Raw genomic sequence first — 25,288 nt, forward strand, 5'->3', positions numbered from 1 at the left:
AAAATGAATGTCCATTAACTCAAAAGCTAAGCTATTGTCCACTTATACTGCAGTTGGAACAGAACTTGGAACTATCAGAGTTCAATAAACAAGTTCTTGGTGTATTGCCGAAGCTTACATGCAGCTTATACTTTGATGTGACATTTTCTAGGTAATTGTGATACTGATTTAATTGTGAGTATGTGTGATTGCCCTTCTCAGAGTATAATGTTTATGATGTCCATTTTTCAGCTCTTGTGGCTTAGAGAAGACCTTTGAAACTGCACTGTTTGGTTTTCTTGGTGTCCCTCTACGCCATGGCTGGTTGGTAGATCCCCAGGTACCCATTATACATAGGCTTATTTAAATATTAGTTGATTCAAGGCATCTGCATTTCTGTAAGCTTTGATATCTTTATTGGGGTATTTCAAGGCTGATACTTTGATATTTCATTAGGATGCTGAGTTGGACTCCTCGATATGTGGAAGCTCCTACTCCAAACTTTCGTATAATCTTGCTATCTATGAATCAATTCGACCCCAAGACAAATTCAGGGCCTCAAAAGCATGGTCGATATGAAGATGATATGTTCTATACAGCGCTTGCATTCTCTAAAACTGGATCAGAAAAAGAACTTGATTCTACTTCTTGTAAATCTCGACAACACAAGTGTTCAATTTTTCTGCACAAAACTATATTTGCAAGTTCCCGATACTTCGTTTCTTTGTTCACTATTTTTAGGTGCAACAATCTCAACATTTTTGCAGGGCCCTCAGCTAACCCGATATGGGTAAATGGAAGTTTATATATGTTCAAGTGTTACCTCTTTTGTTGCTTTTAAAACTGTTTATATTATTGGGTGCAGATTCTCTTCCTTACATAATGACCTCAGAGCGTTACAACCTACTGTCCTGATCTGGAATGAAAACTTAATTACAATATCTAAGGTGAGCTATTGATTTGTTCCGAGATATTGACCCTTCCGGTCATAAAGTGAGTGAATATTTGCTCCTAATATATTTCTTTATTTTATAGTTTGAAGACAAAATATATGTGTTGCTGAACGATTTGTCCTTGTTGAGAACTGAAACCGATGCTGTGTGGGAAAGGTTAACGCAGGTATGTTAGTTGATCTTTTAATGTTGAATGTAACTATAATATGCTAGCTGTTTTTCTTTTGCATGGTTAATTAGGCAAATAGTAAACAGGGGGAAACTAATACACTGGTTCTACATATCCGACGTTGTCGGGTATGTTTGTCGGACAACAGTTTCTTGCGCATGGTCTCGTTGGACATGCCCGACACTGACCTAGCCGACGCCATCGGGCTTTCTGGCGGGTAACAGTTTGCTGCACAAAGTCCTGTTGGGCATGACCGGACGTCGGTCAAGCTTGTCGGCACCAGTTTGCGGCACACCTCCTTTTGTCGGACATGCTAGTTGATTTTTTATGTTGCATGTGACTATAATATGCTAATAGGAGTGGCACCAATTGAGGAGAAGCTTATGCAACATCGTTTGAGATGGTTTGGACATATCCAACGAAGATCTGAAGAGGCACCAGTGCATATCGGAATAATTAGGCGTCCCGAGAATGTGAAGAGAGGTAGAGGTCGACCAACCTTGACGTGGACAGAGGCTGTGAAGAGGGACCTGAAGGAGTGGAATATTGATAAAGAGCTCGCCGTGGATAGGAAGGGGTGGAAGTGTGCAATTCATGTGCCAGAACCTTGATTTATAGTTTCGCTTTTCCTCTTTAATCGTTTGACCTTTTCTTGTGCCCATTTAGATCTTGCTGGTTCTTGTGGGTTTTATCTCTTTTATGTGTTTCCCCGTTTCGTCGTTTTTCGGTTCTCCTTTGCCTTTGTTTCCCCTTTTTTCTCTTTGGGGGTTGAGCTCTGAGGTTTTCATACGGGGTTTCATCTCTAGCCCACCCCAACGTGCTTGGGACAAAAAGGCTTTGTTGTTGTTGTTGTTGTTGTTTATTAGGCAAATGGTGATGGAGTTTTTGTTGATTGTAACTTTGTGCCTACAGATTCTAAGATTCAATCAGTACTGGTAAGAGCAGAATGTTGAAGTGCTACTATAAGTTCTTGCTCTATTTGATTTTTAGGCATGTTTTGCTAACTCAATGAAAATGCATTTGATTTAGCCACTGACGAAAACTGAAAGAAAGAAAAGGATAAAAGAGAAGATGGATCTGAAGAAGAAAGAGAAGGATAGTAACAAGGACAAAGATGATGAGGATACCAAGGATAAAGATGATGGGAAAGAAGAGGATAGTAACGAGGACAGAGATGATGAGGAGACCGAGGAGAAAGATGATGGGAATGTTGCCCCTCAAACCTATTTCTTGCAGGGCAGGCATATCAACTTGAATGTTAGGCCTATCAATTTTCTTGGACTATCTACCCATGTTATCCACCAGATAAATGATGGCCCATGCGCCCTTATTGCAGTCTGTAAGTGAAATTGACTTTACTTTCAATTTTTTTATTTAATTTCCTCATGATTTGGATTTATTATGTTTTTTACCACAGGCAATGTTCTATTCTCAGGGGGACATCTCTTTTGAACCACATGAAACTGTGGTGTCAATGGAGTATCTACTTGGCCTTGTCCTCGCTCTTCTTGGAGGAAGTGTGAAAATGCAGGTTTGCAACTCTTGAAAACTTGATTTCGGTTGCCTTCATGGCCTTCAGCCTAAGATTGTGGATATATTTATTCCAATAGGACTATTCTGATGAAAGAAAAAGTCAGATATTGAATGTGGTGAAGAGTCTGGCCGGAGGGTTTGATATGGATGTTATCTTCACCAGGTGATTGTAGTTCTAGCTTTATAAACTGGTTTTCTCTTTGCTTTGTTGTTTGCGCTGGCTGCTGACGTTCTAATATTTGCAATTTTGACATTGCAGAACGGATGGTTTTACAATGACTCCAGAGTGGTTGCTTCTGGATTGCTTAGATCTCAACCTTCGACATGGTTGGATTGCTGCTAGGGTAAGCAAGTTTATCATGAGCATTGATTATGTCGTTAGTGCAAATTTTCGAATTCAGTGCGCAAGCATCTTATATGATGTCGTTCATGATACTAATTATTAGGATTTGTTGACCGGACCCGAAGTATCATTTGAAAGTCTTACGTTGGCTTCTAATGAACCTGGATTTCCACATGGTTAGTTTTATTTTTCAGCTACACATTGCACAACCTTTTTCATCACTCTTATTGATTTTGTTCAATGTTTTTAGCGGAGGAGATCAAGAATTTTCTAAGGGGACCTCAACTTACTCCCATTGGGTAAAATACCTAGTTTTCCTTTTTCTATGTGCAGTCTTTTTTGTTTGGAAACTATTTGTTGTTTGCCATTGGTTAATATTTTAACTAACCATGTGCCAATGCTACAGCTTGGTTTCGCTGCAAGAGGACTTTGTTGAGAATGTTCCGTGCATTCTGTTCTGGAACAAGCATTACCATACTATAGTTATGGTGAAAACTCAACTTTTGTTGTATTTTATTACTTTAGAAGATATGTTAGTTGCCTTCTATTTTTCCTTTTTGACCCGTTTTGATCTTATGCAGATCAATGGAGTATTAAATTCTCTAGTCACTGATTCTAATTATTTAGAAACTCGTGTAGTTTGGCAGACGCTTGACGGGGTATGCTATTCTGTATTTTTCATAATTTCTTTGTGTGATTGTGAACTTATGGTCATTCTTAGCTTTGGCTTGTCAGGTCAATGGTGATGGAGTATATTTGGACAGCAACTTCACACCAATTTATATGGGGCTAGATGCAGCTGCTTCTATATATTTAATGTGGCCCAAAATAAATTAATTTTCTGTATCTACAATGCTTTGTTATTATGGTATGATTTTTTTCTTTTTCATTTCTATTTCTATATGTGATATATTTATGTTGTAGATGTAGTCAAATACAATTTACTCTCCACATATACATTTTTTTAAAGCGCAGGAGAGCTGCGTTTCATTGAAATTAGAGAGAAATAGGTGGGTCCCCTACATGATCATCACTCATATGGGGACCAGAACATGAGTAAGGTAGCTACACACAAGTTGGAGCAGATACATGACTGAAACAAAAACACACACAACCTAGAGGCTTAGCTTGCTGATGAAGAAAGCACAAGATTAAGCTCTTGTAACCTCTTAGCACTTGCCAAACCCCAAAGACTAAGATCATCCTTGATGGCACCTAGAATTGTGTTAATAGAAGGAGAAACTCCTTTCAAAACATAGTCATTTCGATGCTTCCAGATAGACCAAACAACAAGAATGCTGAGGGAATTTATTCCTTTTTTCTGCCGCTTCCTTACTCTTTTCATTATTCTGCACCACCAGTCAGCAAAGCTACGTTCATTTTGCTGAGGCACTGAATCTGTGAGCTGCAGCAAGTTTAGCAAGATAAACCATACTTGTCTTACCGTCAGACAAGATATTAGAAGATGTTGTGCTGTTTCCTCTTCTTGATCACATAGTGGACATTTGTCCGGATGATCGGGCCCTCTCTTAGCGAGTCTGTCACCTGTCCAGCATCTGTTTTTTCATAGCCAACCATAGAAACATTTTGCATTTAGAAGGTGCCCAAATCTTACAGAGTTGGTGTCAAGGCTCCTCTCCCCATATACATGAAATTTAATCTTCCATGGAAGTCATATTGTTTTTGTTCTTGTTTGAAAATTCATTTTACATTGAAAAATATTAGTGTTATTACAATTAATGGTAGCAATAAACACAACAACAACCAAGTGTGTCAGTCCCAAGAAAGTTGGAGTAGGCTAGAGTTGAAACACAACAAACACCCGCAGTCAAGGTTCTGGCACATCGATAGCCGTTTTCCAAGCACTCTTATTCAGACACAGATCTCTAGGTATATCTCATTCTTTCACATCTCTTTTTATTGCTTCCCCTCATGTCAACTTCGGTGTTCCTCTGCCTCAACTCACATTATTATCTTGACTTAGAACTCCACAATGGTAGCAATAACCATATTGAGGATTAAATTGTGTGCTTCTCACTTCAGGGTTCTTACTTGTTCCTGAAACAAGTACCTCGTGAGCATCTACCTCATTCATGAAGCCAAATTCTAAAGGGATTACACCACATGATGACGGATTATATTCAGACTGCAGGCTGACACAATTGTGTTCAGGACCCGATGCAGCTCTTTTGGTATGCTTAGCATAAACCATAAAATGGACCTTGCTTTGTTACAATTTTTTTTACTGGTTTGCGAAATCAAATATATCTGTAATTGCAATGACTTTGTGTCTCATTTTGTACTATGTTACCCTTCACATTTGATTTATAATAGGTCTTCCTTTTTTATATTTCTATATCTACCGGTAATATCTGAATGCTTTATACATACTATTAATACATGAAATCTTATCTTTCTTGTAAGTAATGTTGCGTTTTGTTTAAAAAGTGACATCTTACATTGAAGAAAATTAGTGTACAATCAGTTGTGGCAATAAGCAATGCATGTTGTCCTCATTGTTGTATTATGCGAACTGCGAAGACTGAAATTGTGTTTATTTTTCAGAGAGATGGTTATGGTTCTCACTTTATTCCTACAGAAGAGGATACATCGCATGAGAAGTCTGTGCCTGGTCCTCAATTTATTCATGAAACATGAGAAACATCATTTGAGGATTTTTTTCAGGTACCTGGCAATGAGTTCTCTGAAGCTAAAACTATATTTGTTGATGGTACTTCCTTAGAGATTGCTGATACCACAAAGATAGGAAGAGTTTTTTGACTGGATCTATTGCAAGAAATGATTTTTTCTCATAACACGGGATTAAGTTGGAATGGACAGTTTGACATTAGTACAATAGTTGTCATTGATGGGGTCCGTGCTGAAATCCGCGCACCCTATTGTGACAAGTTCTCTGAAAAGGCAAAATTCAATGACTACTCCAGTTACATTCACAATATTATTGAGCTATATAGAATAAAATGGGTTGGTCTGCCGGCATTTTTTACCCACTTGGCCTATAAGTTGTCAGAACCTCCCTGCAGACCTTTATTGTGTAGCCCACAACAACTTGAGGGCTACCGACGTCGACTTCATGGATTCTGGGATTGTGTATTGAGTACCCTGACGCTGAGGTCCTCATTGGCTAGAGCTGGATTATATTCTGAAATTCATAGGATACGCCGCTTGGCACCATCGGATGTGAGATGCTTTGAAATCAGTACTGTCAAGTACTCGTCTTAAATGTGATTGGAGAGAGTCAATTTCACAACATGGACATCCAGTCCTCAAAAAGGTTTTAAGGCACATCCCTGTTGAAGATAAAATCAACAAAAAGGTTCAGGAGAATGAAGGCGCATGCGCACGAGAGTATGGGTTGTAAAAACCTGATGCTGGTAGCTTGTCTATTTTTGCAAGACAAATAAGCGAACATGGAAAGCAAAAGCTTAAGGTGAATATTTGTTTTTTTCTATTTTTGTTTGTTTCACTGATTTTTATACCAGAATTATTGCTCTGTATAAAGGAGGATGAATGTCAATAAGAGGAGGAAGAACCTTTTAACAAACTTTCAGAATTGGATCTTCTGAGCTCAAAGTATCTCAAAGACATTACAGTTGTCCTGGAAAACTTGCTATGTTGTGACCATCTTATGACACATGAATTGTGGGAATGATAAGGGTAATAAATTTTTATGGCACTCTCTTAGCATTTAGTTTATGTTAGGATTAATCAGCCTCTTCACTTTTGCTTGTTGTAGTTGCTTGGCCCAGATCTGCTGGTCTAAGCAGCTGCAGCCTCATATCTTTCAATATTTTTTTTATAGCTCAACTGCTTTGCAGGCGTGTTTGCTTTGAAGCCTGAGAAAGCTGCCTACGCTAGGCAGCATCATCTGGGATCTGATTGTGCTTTCTTGATACTGTCTGGTGCTGCCTGGCGCAGGCAGCTTTCTCAGGCTTCAAAGCAAACGCGCCCGCAAAGCAGTTGAGCTATCAAAAAAATATTGAAGGATATAAGGCTGCAGCTGCTTAGACCAGCAGATCTGGGCCAAACGGCTGCAGCAAGCAAAAGTGAAGAGGCTGAGTAATCCTAACATAAACTAAATGCTAAGACAGTGCCATAAAAATTTATTGTCCTTACCATTTCCACAATTCATCTGTCATAAGATGGTCACAGCATACAGTTGTAAGGTCTTCGAGATACATTGAGCTCAGAAGATTCAGAAGATCCAATTCTGTTAGTTTTTTTAAAAGGTTCTTCCTCCTCTTGTTGACATTCATCCTTCTTCATACAGAGCAATAATTCTGGTATAAAAATCAGTGAAACAAACAAAAAATAGAAAAAAAAAAAGAAACAAATATTCACTTTAGGCTTTTGTTTTCCATGTTCGCTTATTTGTCTTGTAAAAATAGACAAGCTACCAGCATCAGGTTTATACAACTCATACCCCCGTGCGCGTGCGTCTTCATTCTCCTGAACCTTTTTGTTACTTTTATCTTCAACGGGGATGTGCCTTAAAACCTTTTTGAGAACTGGATGTCCATGTTGTTAAATTTACTCTCTCCAATCATATTTAAGAGGAGTACTTGACAGCACTGATTTCAAAGCATTTCTCACATCTGATGGTGGCAAGCGGCGTATCCTATGAATTTCAGAATATAATCCAGCTCTAGCCAATGAGGACCTCAGCGCCAAGATACTCAATACACAATCACAGAATCCATAAAGTCGACGTCGGTAGCCCTTAAGTTGTTGTGGGCTACACACAAAAGGTCTGCAGGGAGATTCTGACAACTTATTGGTCAAGTAGGTAAAAAATGACGGCAGACCAACCCCTTTTATTCTATATAGCTCAATAATATTGTGAATGTAACTGAAGTAGTTATTGAATTTCGCCTTTTCAGAGAACTTGTCACAATAGAGTGCGCGGATTTCAGCACGGACCCCATCAATGACAACTATTGTACTAACGTCAAACTGTCCATTCCAACTTAATCCCACGTTATTAGAAAAAAAATCATTTCTTGCAACAGATCCAGTCTAAAAACTCTTCCTATCTTTGTAGTATCAGCAACCTATAAGAAAGTACCATCAGCAAATATAATTATAGCTTCAGAGAACTCATTACCAGGTATCCGAAAAAAATCTTCAAGTGATGTTTCCCATGTTTCATGAACAAATTGTGGACCAAGCACAGACTTCTGATGCGATGTATCTTCTTCTGTAGGAACAAAGTGAGAACCATAATCATTTCTCTGAAAAATAAACACAATTTCAGCTTTTGCAGTTCGCATAACACAACAATGAGGACATGCATTGCTTATTGTCACAACTGATTGTACATTAATTTTCTTCAATGTAAGATGGCACTTTCAAACAAAACGCAACATGACTTGCAAGAAAGATAAAATTTCATATATTAATAGTATGTACAAAGCATTCAGATATTACCGGTAGAAATAGAAATATAAAAAAGGAAGATCTGTTATAAATCAAATGTGAAGGGTAACATAGTACAAAATGAGACACAAAGTCATTGCAATTAAAGATATATTTGATTTCACAAACCAGTAAAAAAATTGTAACAAAGCAAGGTCCATTTTATGGTTAATGCTAAGCATACCAAAAGAGCTGCATCGGGTCCCGAACACAACTGTGTCAGGCTGCAGTCTGAATATAATCTGTCACCATGTGGTGTAATCCATTTAGAATTTGGCTTCATGAATAAAGTAGATGCTCTCGAGATACTTGTTTCAGGAACAAAGTAAGAACCCTAAAGTGAGAAGCACACAATTTAATCATCAATATGTTTATTGCTACCATTGTGGAGTTCTAAGTCAAGATAATAATGTGAGGAGAGGCAGAGGTAGACCGAAGTTGATATAAGGGGAAGAAATAAAAAAAGATGTGAAAGAACGGGATATACCTAGAGATCTATGTCTGAATAGGTGTGCTTGGAAAACGGCTATTGATGTGCCTCAACCGTGACTGCGGGTGCTTGTTGGGTTTCAACTCTAGCCTACCCCAACTTGCTTGCGACTGACACGCTTGGTTGTTGTTGTTTTTATTGCTACCATCAATTGTAATAACGCTAATATTTTTTAATGCAAAATGAATTTTCAAATAAGAACAAAGAAAACATGACTTCCATGGAAGATAAAATTTCATTTATATGGGGAGAGGAGCCTTGACACCAACTCTGGAAGACTTTGGCACCTTCTAAATGCAAAATGTTCCTATTGTTGGCCATCAAAAAACAGATGTTGGACAGCTGACACACTCGCTAAGAGAGGGCCCGATCATCCAGACAAATGTCCACTATGTGATCAAGAAGAGGAAACAGCACAACATCTTCTAACATCTTGTCTGGCGGCAAGACAAGTATGGTTCATCTTGTTAAACCTGTTGCAGCTCATAATTTCAGTGCCTCAGCAAAATGAACGCAGCTTTGCTGACTGGTGGCGCAGAATAATGAAAAGAGTAAGGAAGCAGCAGAAAAAAGGAGCAAATTCCCTCAGCATTCTTGCTGCTTGGTCTATCTGGAAGCATCGAAATGACTATGTTTTGAAAGGAGTTTCTCCTTCTATTAACACAATTCGAGATGCCATAAAGGATGATCTTAGTCTTTGGGGTTTGGCCAGGGCTAAGAGGTTACGAGAGCTTAATCTCGTGCTTACTTCATCAGCAAGCTAAGTCTCTAGATTGTGTGTGTGTTTTTGTTTCAGTTATGGATCTGCTCCAACTTATGTGTAACTGCCTCACTCATGTTCTGGTCCTCATATGAGTGATGATCATGTAGGGGACCCATCTATTTCTCTCTAATTTTAATGAAACGCAGCTCTCCTGCGCTTTAAAAAAATGTATGTGGAGAATAAATTGCATTTGACTATATCTACAGCACTAATATATCACATATAGAAATAGAAATGGAAAAGGAAAAGATCAGACCATAATAACAATGCATTGCAGATACAGAAAATTAATTTAATTTGGGTCACGTTACATATACAGAAGCAGCTGCATCTAGCCCTATATAAATTGGTGTGAAATTGCTGTCCAAATATACTCCATCACCGTTGACCTGACAAGCCAAAGCTAAGAATGGCCACAAGTTCACAATCACACAAAGATATTATGAAAAATACAGAATAGCATGCCCCGTCAAGCGTCTGCTAAACTACACGAGTTTCTAAATAACTAGTATATGGGGCGCGCGCTTGAGCTAGTTTGTAAGTCTTTTGAATGATAGTAGATATATTTGTTGTAATAAATTGTATCATTAACTTGTGTTAAAAGTAATGGAAGCATCACCTGTTTGAACTATTTAAAGTTGGATGTATAGTTCATTTTAATCAATAATAGATATATCAATTCTAACATTCTCACATGAAAAAAGTTGTTCTAAGCAACTATGGATCATTAGCTGCAGCTTACATACTAAAACAATCATAAATTGTTAAACGATGATGCCTTAATAGGAAAAAACATATGATAATCAGTCGCAAGGCCTTACATTCTATGCATGCCAACACATGTCAAAATGGACATCATTTTTCTTACCTGTATTTCTGCCTGTAGTTGTTGAACTTATAGGTTCTTCAGACCATAACACTGAGTAAATATGTTGTTCAACTTGTGTAAGTGTTTGTCCAGTTTGAGGATACCTGTTGAGGATACCTGCAGTGTCTGGCTAAAGCAAGACTAATGTTGCATTCATTTGTGTATTCACCGCTTACTGACACGTGGGGGAAATTGAGCTCCAAGCCTCCAACTGAGATCCCTCAATGCAACAAACAAAAGTTACGGGCTGGAACCTGAAAAGAAGCACTACAATTGTGTTGTTGATTTGTTAGACAAAGCTGTTAAGTTTAGGATCATAATAAGTCACTAAACCAATAGAATTTAAATAAACCTTCCCTCTTCTAACTTAATTTACGGAGCTGAAACGGTTCGCCATATATATGATCAGTTAGATTTAGAATCTGAAGTGGAGCTAAACTATTAACTGAGTAATCTCGGAAGGAGCACTTACTGGAAGGGAGACATTTACATCGGGGCCTTGCTATGATGCAATATCCATCAGAGGAGAACATAAGGTTTGTTCATCTTATTTCTTTTGCGATACTTCTTTGTGGGAAGTCTGTATGTGATCTGTGTGCAGGTCATGATAAAATGCCTGCAACATTTAACATTCAAAAATCTAGGACACGCCGATGAGTTTCAGTCCAATCAAGTATTCTAAAAAAATCCTGTCCAGAACAAACTAAAATATATGTGGCCGCTACAGGTTGAATAGTGCCCAATTTAATATTGCGTCAAATTTGTATTTCAATATTATTTTTGGTGGCAAGAATGTATCACAGTTCTAGTTTTATGTGTACTTGTAGCATTTGGATTAGCTCCATAATCTAGAATGTTAAGGCCCATTAGGCCCAGGTCTACTGGCTATATATATTACCTACAGTCCTTAGAGACCGATTATCAATTATCAATCCCAAAGTTAGTAACATGGTAACAGAGCAGGTTACGAAACCCTAATTTTTTTTTCTCAGCCGCCGTCGCGGCTGTTTCCCGCCCAGCCGCCGTCGCGGCCCTTCCCCACCCAGCCGCTGTCGCGGCTCTTCTAGCCGCCGCAGTCGCGGATCCAGCTTTCCCTGCTTTTGCTCGATCCGGTGGCTGCCCCCACCTCTGCTCCGTCGCGGATTGCCGCAGTCGCGGATCCGCCCCTACCTCAGCTCCTGCGCGCGGGGCGCCGCCGATCCGGCCGCCGTTCCCTCAGTCCTGCGCGGATCCGGCCGCCGTCCCCTCAGTCCTGCGCGGATCCGGTTGTCGTCCCCTCAGCTCCTGCGCGCGAGGCATCGCCGATCCGCCCCTACCTCAGCTCCTGCCCGCAGGGCGCCACGGATCCGGCCTTCCCTGTGCGCGGCCTGTGCGCGCGGATCCGGCCGCCCTGTTCTGCGCAGCCGCGAATCCGGCGGCGCTCTCCTGTGCGCGGCGCGCTCGCCGATCCGGCCGCGGATCCTGTCGTCCCTATGCGCAGCGTGCTCTCCTCTGCTCCTGCGCGCGAGGTGTCGCGCGCTCTGCGTTCCTGCTGACCCTGGGTCTCTGCGCAGATTTGTCTGCTCTACCTCTCCAACAACAGGGACGCTGTCTGGCTACTGTCATATGCACCATCGCGGTCACCTCGTCCAGATCTGTTTCGGCGACGTGGTCCTCTCCAATCAGTCAAGAATTCGCCTGCCTCTTGTGCTGATCTGCTTGGAGTCAGTCTACCTGCCTGGAATTTTGGTACTCTCTGACTGTTCTCTTGTTCTTCAATATGTCGACCAATGCTATTGTTGTCAATATTGTGCTCGATGGTCAGAATTATCCCGAATGGGCTTTCTGTGTTCAGACTGCATTACGAGGTCATGGTTTACTATTTCATTTGACTGAAGATTCACTAGTCCTAGCAGCCGATAGAAGCAATGCTGCTGCAATCAAGACTTGGCAGATCAATGACAGCAAGGTAATGGCTGCTATGGTCAATAGCACTAAACCAACTATGATTATGAGTCTGTCTAAATTCACCACTGCTAAGGCTATCTGGTCACATCTGAAGGACCGGTTTGTTCAGGACAGCGATGCTCTTTTACATACCCTCATGCAACAGACTCATGTCATTGAGCAACATGATATGTCCATTGATGAATATTATTCAGCCTTTGATCGTCTTATGAGTGCATTGACCTCCATGGTGCCTGCTTGTACTGTTGTGCCTTGTCCAGCCCACAAGTTCATTGAGAAATTCTTTACCTACAGATTTGTTATGGGAGTTCGATCTGAATTTGATTCCCTTCGTGCAAGGCTGCTTCACAGTTCGGATACTCTCACCATGTCTCAGGCATTGTCAGAATTGCTTGCTGAAGAGACTCGTCTGAAGTCTATGTCCTCTATTACTGGTCTGAGTTCTCACAGTGTGTTGGCTGATGCTCAGAGATCTAGGAACACCTCCTTTCAGCCTTGTGAACACTGCAAAAAGACCACACATCGGTCTGAGAACTGCTTTGCTAAGTTTCCAGAGAAGCTGGCTGATTTTCGTGTCCGTCGTGCTACTCGTGGTCGTGGTACAGGACCATCTCCTAGAGGCTCAGTCGCGATTGCTGCTACTTCATCTGCTGGTGCTTTGTCATCATCCTAGGTTCTTGATTCTGGAGCTTCCTTTCATGTGACATCTGATCAGTCACGGCTGGCGTCTACTACACCTGTCACCGAGGGTACTTCTGTTCAGACTGCTGATGGTACATTATGTCATGTCACCCACAAGGGTTCTCTTTTTGATCCAACTTTTAATGTCCCAAATATATTTTTTGTACCTCAGTTATCCATGGATCTACTATCAGTTGGTCAAATTACCGATCACAATTGTTTTGTTGGATTTGATGACTCATCTTGTTTTGTACAGGATCGCAAAACAGGGGATGTGATTGGGACTGGCCGTCGCCGTAAATCTTCGCCTCGCCTCTACATCTTGGACACTTTGCGTCTTCCTTCATCCCCTACAACTACACCTCATGTGCTCGCTGCTTCGGGCCCCACGACGTCATTCGCCCAGTGGCATCATCGTCTGGGTCACTTATGTGGATCCCGTCTATCTACTCTAATAAAGTCTGGATGTTTAGGCTCTACTCATGTTGAGTCTAGTTTTCATTGTAAAGGTTGTCATCTTGGAAAACAAATACAGCTTCCATATTTTACTAGTACTTCCCATTCTGCTAAACCTTTTGATCTAATTCACTCTGATGTTTGGGGTCCAGCTCTGTTTGTTTCTAAAGGTGGTCATAAATATTATGTCATTTTTATTGATGATCATTCTCGTTATACTTGGATTTACTTCATGAAACGCCGCTCGGAATTGCCTTCTATTTACAAGTCCTTCATTCGCATGGTTCACACCCAGTTTTCTGCTACTATTAAAATTTTTCGTTCAGATTCTGGTGGTGAATTCCTATCTGATAATTTTCACCAGATATTGACCATAGAGGGTACTCTAGCTCAACTTTCTTGTCCTGGTGCTCATACCCAAAATGGTGTTGCTGAACGCAAACCCTGTCATATTATTGAGAGTGCTCGTACTCTTTTGATCTCTTCTTTTGTACCTTCACACTTTTGGAGTGAAGCCGTTTCCACTGCCGTGTATCTCATTAATAGACAACCTTCATCTAAACTTTCTGGTAAATCACCGGGTGAATTTCTTTTTGGGACTTCTCCACGATATGATCATCTTCGTGTGTTTGGATGTATATGTTATGTCTTGTTACCACCACGTGAGCGGACTGTTGGGGGCCTTCGGCTTCCGAAGGTCCTCAAAAACATGATTTAACAATGTTTCTGGAGTATAATGTGTGAACAGGTATCTTCGGACTTGAATCAGAAAGGGAGAAGCTCAAAAGATACGAAGGTTGACACAGTGCCGAAGCTGTGAAGCAGGAAAGCTTCGGCATGTTCGCAGAAAGGGGAACCGACTTAAAGATGAAAAGGCCATTTAGACCTCGATAGAATGCTATAGAATTATCACCAAATGTAAAAGGCATGTATGTAATTTTGTACGGGTTGTACCCCGTGCCTATAAATAGGTGAACAGTACCCCCGTACTGTTCACGCGGACTTGGCATTTGCTTTTGCGTCGCACTTGTATTTTCATTTCCTTCCAAGCCGAAGGTACCTTTATAATTCAATATTGTTTCTATTCCTTTATGATGAGTTAATAAAGTTAAATGAATAATGTTATGCGATTATTCACGCTATCTTTTATGTTTCATATGCTTCGTCTTTTACTAATGTATATTATAGTGATGAAGGTTAATCCTTCATGACCTTCGTCCGGGAATCGTTATATCCTAAGGGAAATAATGCTTCGAAGGACGAAGGATCTTAATGTTTAACATTTTCTGTGTTGCCTTGTTCTTAACTCATAGCATTTGAGAACAAGTCCCCAACATTGGCAATGTTGGGAACTTGTTCTCAAATGCTAAGAATTAAGAACAAGGCAACACAGAAAATGTTAAGTGTTAAGGTCCTTCGTCCTCCATAACGATATATCCCTTCGGGATATAAAGCATCTCGGACGAAGGTTACGAAGGACATACCTTCGTAAGCATAACAACGAAGAATGAAGCATTCACATAAATCATAGAATATGAAATAAACATTTAAATATTGTCATAGAATTATCTCTACTTGTATTAATGAATATAAATGACTTTGAATTACAAATGTACCTTCGGTCCTGCGGAAGGCAAAAGTACAAGCGTGATGTGAAAGCAAATGACAGATTCACGTGAACAGTACAGAGGTACTGTTCATCTATTTATAGGCACAGGTCGCAGCCTGTGACAAATTACAATTATGCCCCTTGCGAAAGTTTACAGCATTGACTCAGACCTATATGTATAAAAAGGTCATTCTATCTCTATGTCGGTTTAAAACGCCGAAGCTCCATGAAAAGGGACCTTCGGCCATCTCTTGGAGACGACTTCAGCCGAAGCTGCTTCTTCGTGTGAGACCTTCGGCGCACCGAAGCACGACCCCAACAGTAGCCCCTTTCGCGGTGCTAGATCGTTCTTCGTAACGAGCTTGACCCGTGAAAAAAGCCTCTTCAGCTTCGGGAAGCCGAAGGTCCAAAAAACACCTTCCCTGAGCTCGTTGCGGAGAAACGATCCGACTTCCGAGCGCGTGTCGGTCCCACCTTGCAGAGTTACTATTTGATCCTTGCGGTCCACTGCGCAGCGGGTACAAGTTACTGCGCGCCTGGTGTAACAATTCCGCCGCTTCGCCTTCTTACCTGCAGCACTATATAAACTGACAAGTAGTTGTGAAGTTACCACAGCATTCATTGCTATTTGCACTGTTTTGCTGCCGAAATTTTCCATCATAGCCGAAGCTTAAGTCCCAAAATCGAACGAAGGTGCTTCTCAACGTCCGCTTCGTCAAAAAGAAGAGCTTCGGAGAAAAGAAAAAAGTAAAAAGTTTTTGACTTCCCAAACTTAGAATCAAATGGCGAGAATACGATCTACTGCCAAAGTTGTACGTGAGGGAGACGAAGCCGAAGGTTCAGACACTGTGCCCATCTCCGAAGCAATGCAGCGTTCCGGTCTACTGACTACAGAAGAAATGCCTGCTGCTGAAGCAGGCCCAACAACTGCCGAAGGAAAAGAAAACATTGAAGGGACTGACTCCGAAGATGACTATGACCTTGCTATGCCCAGCAAGCCCAGTCACCTGGATTTTGGGAAATCAACTGTTTCAAAAGCTGACCTTTCGAAGATGGTGAAAGCAGGTTATTTCAATGAGGACCAGAAGAAGCTACTCCGCTTCGGGGAAGAAGAAACCACCCCGAAGCCAAGGAAGGATGAGATTGTTATTTTCAAGAGTTTTTTTAAAAGCCGGGCTTAGATTCCCTCTCCACGGTATTGTTGCGGAGATACTAAGGAGGTTTGGTATCTATTTTCATCAATTGACTCCTAACGCCATCGTTAGGCTCAATGTTTATATCTGGGCCCTCCGAAGCCAAGCTGTGGAACCATTTGCTGACAGCTTCTGCCGAGCTCACGAATTACATTACCAAACAAAGGCCAGAAAAGATGGGCTACATGATAATTTCGGTTGCTATAATTTTGCCTACCGGAAGACAACAAAGTGTCCTGTCATCAGCTACCGAAGCAAATGGCCAGCAGGTTGGAAATCTGAGTGGTTTTATGTAAAAGTTGACGAAGACAAAGAAAAACTGGTACAAAGCCCTTTGGAGTTAATCTTCGGAGAGACAAGGCCACGATGCCACATTGGCGACCTAAAAGGTCCCACCTGGGCTGCTCTGGGTGAATTTGAAATTATCTCAAAACATATTGGCACCAGGGATCTGGTTCAGGAATTCTTGGCATTCAGAGTTTTCCCTACTCTAAAATAGTGGGAAATGCCGAAGCTGGAGGGAGAGAAGAAGGAGGGGGAGCTTGTCCGGCTTCCCTATTATTTCAAGTTCAAGAAATTCTTCAAAAAACCCTGCAAAGAATGGTTAGAGACTGTTGAAGTGATGTGCAACGAAATCCTGGGGAACTACTCCAAAAAAGAGGATCAACTAATGACAGCAGCCTTCGGTGCCCGACCGAAACGAAGGTTGAACCGAGTGCTTGACGCCTTAGGCTTCGAATACCCAGACTATGAACAATTGAACAAGGGTGCCGAGGGCCTTAAAAGAAAAAGAATAGCCGAAACTCCGATCACGGATGAAGAAAGACCAGCACAGGAGAAGAAAATTCTCAAAAAAGGAAAAATATCTGCTCCGAAGCGCAAATCACCCGAAGAAGAGGGGACCCCCACACCGCCTTCTACCAGCGACGTGGAGGAAATTTTAAAGGTAATGACTGAACCCATGCCTGCGAAGCTAAGTCCATTAGGGCTCCAACTGACGAAGCTTTTTGAAAAGGTGGACGAGCCGGATCAATCGAAGATAAACAAACCCAAACGGCAAAGAATCATTGCGGTAACTGAGGTTATCGACAAGACGCCGCCAAGGGCATCAATCCAAAAAACGGCAGCTGCCGAAGGTACAGCAATCGTCGAAGGCGTAGCTTCGGAGGTCGCGGCTACCGAAGCCGCTACAGCCGAAGATACAAACTTAGAACCCATGATTGAAAATATCAACAAGATTTTGGAAGACATGGCTGCGGAAGAAGCTGGTGCTATTACTGAAAAAACCATGGCTACAGTGCCTGAGAAAGGAAAAGAAATAGCCGAAGACCCTTCGGACGACGAGGCCTACTCTTTTCAGAACTTAGTTGGGCAAAAACTGACGAAGGACGAAATAGAAGAGCTTAAAGACTACGCCAAGTCTTGCGGCTACAAGTCAGGTGCCCTCCTATTTGGGGGTGTAGATGATGAAGAACTAGGCTGTATTCGAGACCAGACTGGGGCTAAGGTAATCGGTACTCTATCGAAGAGTATCGGTTTTCCGAAGCTAGAGACAGACATCAGCCGCTACCGACGACAACATATCGTCGGCAGCTTGTTTTATTCTAACTTCAAGGTAAACAACCTTTTTCTCTGGTTTTTATTGCCGTTAATAATGAAAATATTACTTAACATAAGTTGTTTCTGTTCAGAGCATGCTACTGAGCAAAGCTCTGAAGATGCAACAAGACTTGGAGGACAAAAAGCACGAAGCTATAATTGAAAACTTGGAAAGCAAAATAAAAGAGCAAACTGCCATCATTGAAAAGAAAGACTTCGAGCTCCAATCGACCGAAGGCTTGCTGGCTGAAACTGAGGCTAAAATATTAGAGTTAAATTCGAAGCTTATCAATCAATCAAAACAATTTGATCAGGAGAAGCTAGAACTGAATTCGAAGCTTAAAGCCGAAGTCCAGACCAGCTCAGAATTGAAGAAAGCATTAACAAGCCTTCAAGACAAATGCTTGAACTTTGGCAATAATTGTATTGGACGATTAAAGAAGATATTTTACTCTGTTGGAGCCAGCAGTGGGAAATTTAACCCTTCGGCGGAAAATTTACCCCAGGCCTTCGATCATATTGAAGCTGAAATCGAAGAGCTTGACGAAGTTATAGCCGGGCATGGCGACTTCTGTGCCTGGGTAGCTTCTCGGGGTACGGCTGCTGCATTTCTGAAGGCCGGCTGCGAACATGGAAAAGTTGTCAACAGGCCCAACTTCACCTTATCTCCATCAATCCTGGATGATATGCCTGACCTCGCCCGAAGTATCTCCAATAGATTTATAAAAATGATATGGACAAAAGGCGGGCGGGAGAAGGCTGGAGATGAAGCACGAAGTCATCTTGAACCAGTAAGAGATAATACTTTGTACTTACCTTTTTCTTTGCACTTGATTTTTACTCACGATTCCTTGATTTATGTAGGATGACGAAGGTGAAGATGATGCCTAAGTTATGTCGCCGAAACTGTCGCCGAAGCTGAAGCTTAATGAAGATCAGTAGAAATGTACTATAGGAAAAAACTCAGGATACTTTTGTAACAAGTTTTGTAAATACAATTGAACTGTCCTCAAGGAACTTTGTACATACCTTGTAATATATTCTTACCCTTCGATTGAGTCGCTTTGATGTGGACGAAATCAGTATTTTGAGCCGAAGGCGAAAAAACACCTTCCCTTCTTTTCGTACACAACGAAGCCTAAACTGCCGCTTCCTCTTTTTGCCAAAGCTTTTCTTCACATAGCAAAACATAAAAAACTACTTCTTTCCGCCGAAGCTTTTACATAGCAAAACATAAAAAACTACTTCTTCCTTCTGCCGAAGCTTTTAGATAGCAAAACATAAAAGACTACTTCTTCCTTCTGCCGAAGCTTTTACATAGCAAAACATAAAAGACTACTTCTTCCTTCTGCCGAAGCTTTTACATAGCAAAACATAAAAGACTACTTCTTCCTTCTGCCGAAGCTTTTACATAGCAAAACATGAAAGACTACTTCTTCTTTCTGCCAAAGCTTTTACTTTTACACAACGATTCACAAAAAACCAATTCTCTTTTTTGCCGAAGCAACCACTTTGGTACATAAATGCTATGAATGAATGCTTATGTATGCAAATGCCATGATGTAATGTAATGTGCAAATGAATGTCCGAAGCGTATGTCCGAAGCCACACTCATCCATCATTTTCTTAGGAGCAAACACACGTCAGCTCTGCATTCCCTTAGGAACGACTTTGGAGCATCTTTGCCTTTTACTTAGGCATTATCAGCGTTGACTTTTCGCTGTAAGCTCTGCATCCCCCTAGGGACGTCTTTGGAGCTTCTTCGTCTTTTACTTAGACGGTATAAGCTCTGCATTCCCTTAGGAACGACTTTGGAGCTTCTTCGCCTTTTACTTTCGGCGGAATCAGCGTTGACTTTTCGCTGTGAGCTCTGCATCCCCTTAGGGACGTCTTTGGAGCTTCTTCTCTTTTTTAGTTTCGGCACTCGATGGTGCGCTCTCAGCTTTTACATTTACATTCTTTGGGGGATTTTGCTCTTATAAAACTAAAAAGGAAATTACATAAGATGGCCCCATTAAAAACCTTTCTCCCCCTTTAGAAAGGAAAAGGGTGCCATGAAAAAGAAAAGAAAAGTCAAAATTACATCGAGTTATACATAAAACCGCCGAAGCTCATCCGCATTCCAAGATCTTGGAATTTCATTGCCATCCATGTCCTTCAGTCTGTACGAACCAGGCCTTGACGAAGATGCTACTAAGAAAGGCCCTTCCCATTTCAGTTGCAATTTGCCCACTGTATCCGGATTGGCCACTCTCCGAAGCACCAAGTGTCCTGGCTCAATATTTTTTAGCCGGACCTTTCTATCTCGCCATTTAACTGTTTCAGCCTGGTACTTATTGATATTCTCCACGGCCTGAAGCCTGATCCCTTCTAAGGCATCTTTTTCCACGAGACAAGTATCTTCGGGACCTGATTCTGCCGAAGCTACCACTCTTATTGATCCAGCTTTGGCTTCTTCCGGGGTTATTGCTTCGTCACCAAATAACAACTTAAATGGGGTAAAGCCTGTAGATCTTGATGTTGTTGTGTTATGGCTCCATACCACTTTGGTAAGCTGATCTGGCCACTTTCCCCTTGGTTGATTAAAGATTAGCTTCATTATTCCTGTCATTATGATGCCGTTGGCCCTTTCAACAAGCCCATTCGACTCCGGGTGCCTGACTGACGCAAAGTGGATCTTCGTGCCAATTTGATCACAAAAATTTCTGAATTCTTCGGAGTCAAATTGTGTTCCATTATCTACAGTTATAGCCTTCGGCACTCCGAAGCGACAGACAATATTCTGCCAGAAAAATTTTTGGACAGTGGCCGAAGTTATTGTAGCTAATGGCTTCGCCTCAATCCACTTGGAAAAATATTCCACAGCAACTACAACATATTTCAGATTGCCTTGAGCCGGTGGTAATGGGCCCAGCAAATCGAGGCCCCACCTTTGCAATGGCCAGATGGGTTGTATTAGCTGTGTCAAAGACGAAGGTTGTTTTTGATCTTTTGCACATTTCTGACAGCCTTCGCACTTTTGAACTAACTCAGCTGCATCCGAAGCTGCCTTCGGCCAATAAAATCCTTGACGGAACACTTTTCCAAGTAACGGCCTGGATCCGATGTGGGATCCACAAAGGCCTGCATGTATCTCCTTCATCAACTCTATACCTTCGGCTCTAGACAAGCACTTGAGCAGCGGGGCACAAACTCCATGCTTGTACAACTCCCCTTCTATAATGATATACGGACGAGCTCTTGCCTCTATTCTTTTATTATAAGCTTCGTCATCTGATAGGAAGTTGCCCTGAAGGTAAGAAATTATTTCAGTTCTCCAATCTTCACTGTACACAGGAGAAATAGTAAGAACTGCTCTTTCAAGTAACTCCACTGAAGGTGCCTTTATTGTTTCGAAGAATACATCCGAAGGTAGCGGCAGCCCCTGTGCTGCAGACCTGGCTAACAAATCAGCATGTTCATTTTGCCCTCGAGGGATATTCTTAACAGAAAATCCTTCGAAGGAAGCTTCGATCCTTCGGACTGTGTCTAGGTATTTTTCAAGCTTCGGGTCTTTAGCCTTGCAACTTTTGTCAATATGACCCGAAACAATCTGAGAATCAGTTTTAAGGATCGCCCTCCTGATCCCCATCGCCTTTAGTTTCCGAAGACCCAGGAGCAAGGCTTCGTACTCAGCAATATTATTTGTGCAGCTGAAGTCCAGTCTTGCTGCATAGCAAGTTTTAACCTTGGACGGTGAAACCAAAACAGCAGCTGCTCCTGCTCCGAAGGTTCCCCAGGAGCCATCACAAAACACTGTCCATGCTTCGGCATCTTTATTCGCTTCTTCGCCCTGAGCCCCTGGCGTCCAGTCGGCAATAAAATCTGCCAATGCTTGAGACTGGATCGAGGATCTGTGCACATAATCAATGTAAAATTCATTAAGCTCCGCAGCCCATTTTCCAATTCGGCCAGTAGCTTCTTTATTTCTCATGATATCTTTCAACGGCTGCGAAGAAGGAACAATAATATTATATGCCTGAAAATAATGCCGAAGCTTCCTGGATGCCATTAGAACGGCATACAACACCTTCTCCAGTTCTGTATAATTTTTCTTTGAGACACTAAGGACCTCAGATACAAAATATACTGGGACCTGCTTCTTGATTTGTCCATCAAACTTCTCCTGCACAAGTGCCGCACTTACTGCTGAGTGCGAAGCTGCCACATACAACAACAGAGGAGCCCCTGGCATTGGTGGAGTTAATGTTGTTAGATCTATCAGGTATTGCTTGAGTTCTTCGAAAGCTTTTTGATGAGCTGGGCCCCATTGAAAGACTTCAGCTGATTTTAGCACCTCGAAGAAGGGTAGATTTCTTTCCGCTGATCTGGATATAAATCTGTTAAGAGATGCCAGTCTTCCTGTCAATCTTTGGGCCCCCTTTCTTGTGGTTGGTGGCTCCATTCGAAGTATAGCTTCGATTTTATTTGGGTTAGCTTCAATTCCCTTTGTTGAAACCAAGCATCCAAGGAACTTACCCTTCTTTACTCCGAAGACACATTTTTCTGGATTCAGCTTCAGACCAGCTTGTCTGAAGCTGGCGAAGGTCTCCTGCAGATCAGCAATATGGTCTTCTTGCTTCGTGCTTTTTACAATAATGTCATCAACATAGGTCAACACATTTCTGCCTATCTGAGATTGGAGAACCTTCGCAGTCATCCTGCTGAAACTCCCTCCAGCATTCTTAAGCCCCTCAGGCATCCGAAGATAGCAATATGTACCACTTGGGGTTATGAAACTAGTCTTCGGCTCATCCTCCTTTTTCATCCAGATTTGATGATAGCCTGAGTAACAATCCAGGAGACTCATGAGTTCCGAAGAAGCTGCTGCATCAACTAAAGAGTCTATCCTTGGCAGCGGGAACTCATCCTTCGGACAAGCCTTGTTGAGATCTGTGAAATCAATACACATTCTCCACTTTCCATTGGCCTTCTTCACCATAACAGTGTTAGCTAGCCATTCTGGATACTTCACTTCTCTGATAACTCCTGCACTTAGGAGTCTTTTTACTTCGTTGCGAGCCCCTTCGGCCTTGTCATCAGACATTTTCCGAAGCCTCTGCTTGCGGGGTCTGAAGGATGGGTCAACATTGAGCGAATGTTCAATAACATCCCGATTCACTCCACAAAGATCATTGGCTGACCATGCAAAAACATCTTTATTGTTGAATAAAAACCTTATCAAGGTTTTCTCTTGATCTTCAGATAATTGCGAGCCCAATAGCACCTTCTGCTCTGCTATATCCTCACACAGCAGCATGGGCTTCGGCTGATCAGCCGAAGCTGCTTTTTCCCTCCTGAACTTGTACTGTTCACAAGCTTCAACTCCATCTATATTATGGATTGCCTTGGAATCAGTCCAGCTTCCTTCGGCCCTTCTGGCAGCTTCCTGACTCCCATGAATAGCAATAGGCCCTTGGTCCGAAGGTATCTTCATGCAGAGATAAGCTGGGTGAAGAATTGCTTCAAAAGCATTTAGGGTACCACGACCAATGATGGCGTTGTAGGGGTATTCCATGTCAACAATATCAAACACAATTTGCTCAGTCCTTGTGTTATTAACAAATCCGAAGGTTACCGGCATGGTAATCTTCCCGAGTGCCACAATCTGCCGCCCTCCGAAGCCACAAAGAGGGTGCGTAGCATCATGAATCTTGTCTTCAGGCTCTTGCATCTGTCTGAAGGCTTTGGCAAATATAATGTCAGCTGCACTGCCTGTGTCAACTAGGACATTGTGAACCAGAAACCCTTTGATCACACAAGAAATGACCATAGCATCATTGTGAGGATAGTCCTTGAGCTGAAGATCTTCCTGAGAGAAGGTAATTGGAATGTGAGACCATTTTGACTTAATGAAGGGTCCCTGCACTCCAACATGCTGCACCCTTCTCTGAGCCTCCTTCTTCTGCTTTTTGTTAGCTGGCTCGCACTTGTATTTTCATTTCCTTCCAAGCCGAAGGTACCTTTATAATTCAATATTGTTTCTATTCCTTTATGATGAGTTAATAAAGTTAAATGAATAATGTTATGCGATTATTCACGCTATCTTTTATGTTTCATATGCTTCGTCTTTTACTAATGTATATTATAGTGATGAAGGTTAATCCTTCATGACCTTCGTCCGGGAATCGTTATATCCTAAGGGAAATAATGCTTCGAAGGACGAAGGATCTTAATGTTTAACATTTTCTGTGTTGCCTTGTTCTTAACTCATAGCATTTGAGAACAAGTCCCCAACATTGGCGCCCACCTCCGGTGAACTCACTTCCACTTCGAGTCTTCGTGAACACCTTCGGAAGCTATAGACCTTCGCTATGGCGCCGAAGAAAGCTTCAGCGGCTGGGGCTGCAGCACTACAACCGCTGGACCACAACCAGGAGACCGTCTCTCTTCGGGAGGCCAGAAGCCAGAAGAGAAAAGCTGTTAGCCCGACGCTTGAGGAAGAAGAGCTAGACCAAGAAATCAGAGAGATGGAGATGCTACATCAACAAGTGCAGAGGAAGAAGGAGAAGATGGCCCGCCTAGCTGAGTTGCAAAGGCAAATTGACGAAGCTTCTGAGGAAGTTCGCCATCTCACTCACGATGAGCAGAACAGAAGGCCTCATCAGAAAGACCTTCATCAGGAGGGCTTCGTCAACGAAGACGACTGGTATGATAATTTCCATCAGGGAAATTTTGTTTTTGATGATGCTTCTCCTCTGTCTGCTGAGCTGCAGGCTACTCCTTGGCCTCCATCCTATAAGCCACCCCAGCTCCCCATGTTTGACGGCCACTCCGACCCGAAGCAATTCTTGATGAGCTACGAAGCAACAGTGTCTTCGTACGGGGGCAACGCTGCAGTCATGGCGAAGTCTTTCGTCATGGCCGTCAGGAATGTTGCTCAGACCTGGTATTCCTCCCTTCGGCCAGGAACAATCACTTCATGGCAGAAGCTGAAGGATATGTTACTGACCAGCTTTCAAGGATTTCAAACGAAGCCGGTTACAGCTCAAGCCCTCTTCCAGTGTATTCAGGATCACGAAGAATACCTTCAGGCGTATGTCCGAAGGTTCTTACGATTGAGGGCGCAGGCACCAACGGTGCCCAATGAAATCGTTATCGAAGCCATGATCAAGGGGCTTCGTCCTGGACCTGCAGCTCAATACTTTGCTCGGAAGCCTCCTCAGACCTTGGAGAAATTGCTCCAAAAGATGGATGAGTACATTCGTGCCGACAATGACTTTCGCCAAA

At 42.1% G+C, this 25,288-nt stretch overlaps 2 protein-coding genes across 30 annotated transcripts in view; one reads left to right on the forward strand and one right to left on the reverse strand.

Moving 5' to 3' along the window:
- Positions 1–25,288, reverse strand: part of LOC103641258 (ubiquitin carboxyl-terminal hydrolase MINDY-2) — a 64,537-nt gene that overhangs the window by 13,555 nt on the left and 25,694 nt on the right. For 5 of the 27 annotated variants that reach the window (XM_020546570.3, XM_020546569.3, XM_020546566.3 and 2 more), the window contains exon 26: positions 10,535–11,150. The exons of 18 other annotated variants lie outside the window; for them this stretch is intronic. In XM_020546570.3, the coding sequence (XP_020402159.1) occupies positions 11,082–11,150 (69 nt within the window). In that variant the 3' untranslated portion in view covers positions 10,535–11,081. Of the gene's footprint in view, positions 1–7,858; positions 10,056–10,534; positions 11,151–25,288 lie in introns of those variants that run through there. 4 more of the 27 variants (XM_035964173.1, XM_020546565.3, XM_020546567.3 and 1 more) reach the window with 4 other exon arrangements.
- Positions 54–6,421, forward strand: LOC103641239 (uncharacterized). 3 transcript variants are annotated; one of them, XM_035964180.1, is made up of 14 exons: positions 54–151; positions 232–319; positions 436–629; positions 721–769; positions 845–926; positions 1,015–2,036; positions 2,131–2,440; positions 2,537–2,632; positions 2,712–2,797; positions 2,894–2,978; positions 3,081–3,153; positions 3,228–3,276; positions 3,384–3,465; positions 3,559–6,421. In XM_035964180.1, the coding sequence occupies exons 7-14, from the start codon at positions 2,411–2,413 to the stop codon at positions 3,721–3,723; spliced, it is 666 nt and encodes a 221-aa protein (XP_035820073.1). In that variant the 5' UTR covers positions 54–151; positions 232–319; positions 436–629; positions 721–769; positions 845–926; positions 1,015–2,036; positions 2,131–2,410; the 3' UTR covers positions 3,724–6,421. The 3 variants fall into 3 exon arrangements, with proteins under 3 accessions (XP_035820073.1, XP_023157081.1, XP_035820072.1); XM_023301313.2 differs by having other exon boundaries at positions 436–769; positions 3,384–6,421; XM_035964179.1 differs by lacking the exon at positions 54–151 and having other exon boundaries at positions 222–319; positions 3,384–6,421.

This window comes from Zea mays, chromosome 1 (assembly GCF_902167145.1).
Source record: "Zea mays cultivar B73 chromosome 1, Zm-B73-REFERENCE-NAM-5.0, whole genome shotgun sequence".
NCBI classification, from domain to species: Eukaryota; Viridiplantae; Streptophyta; class Magnoliopsida; order Poales; family Poaceae; genus Zea; species Zea mays.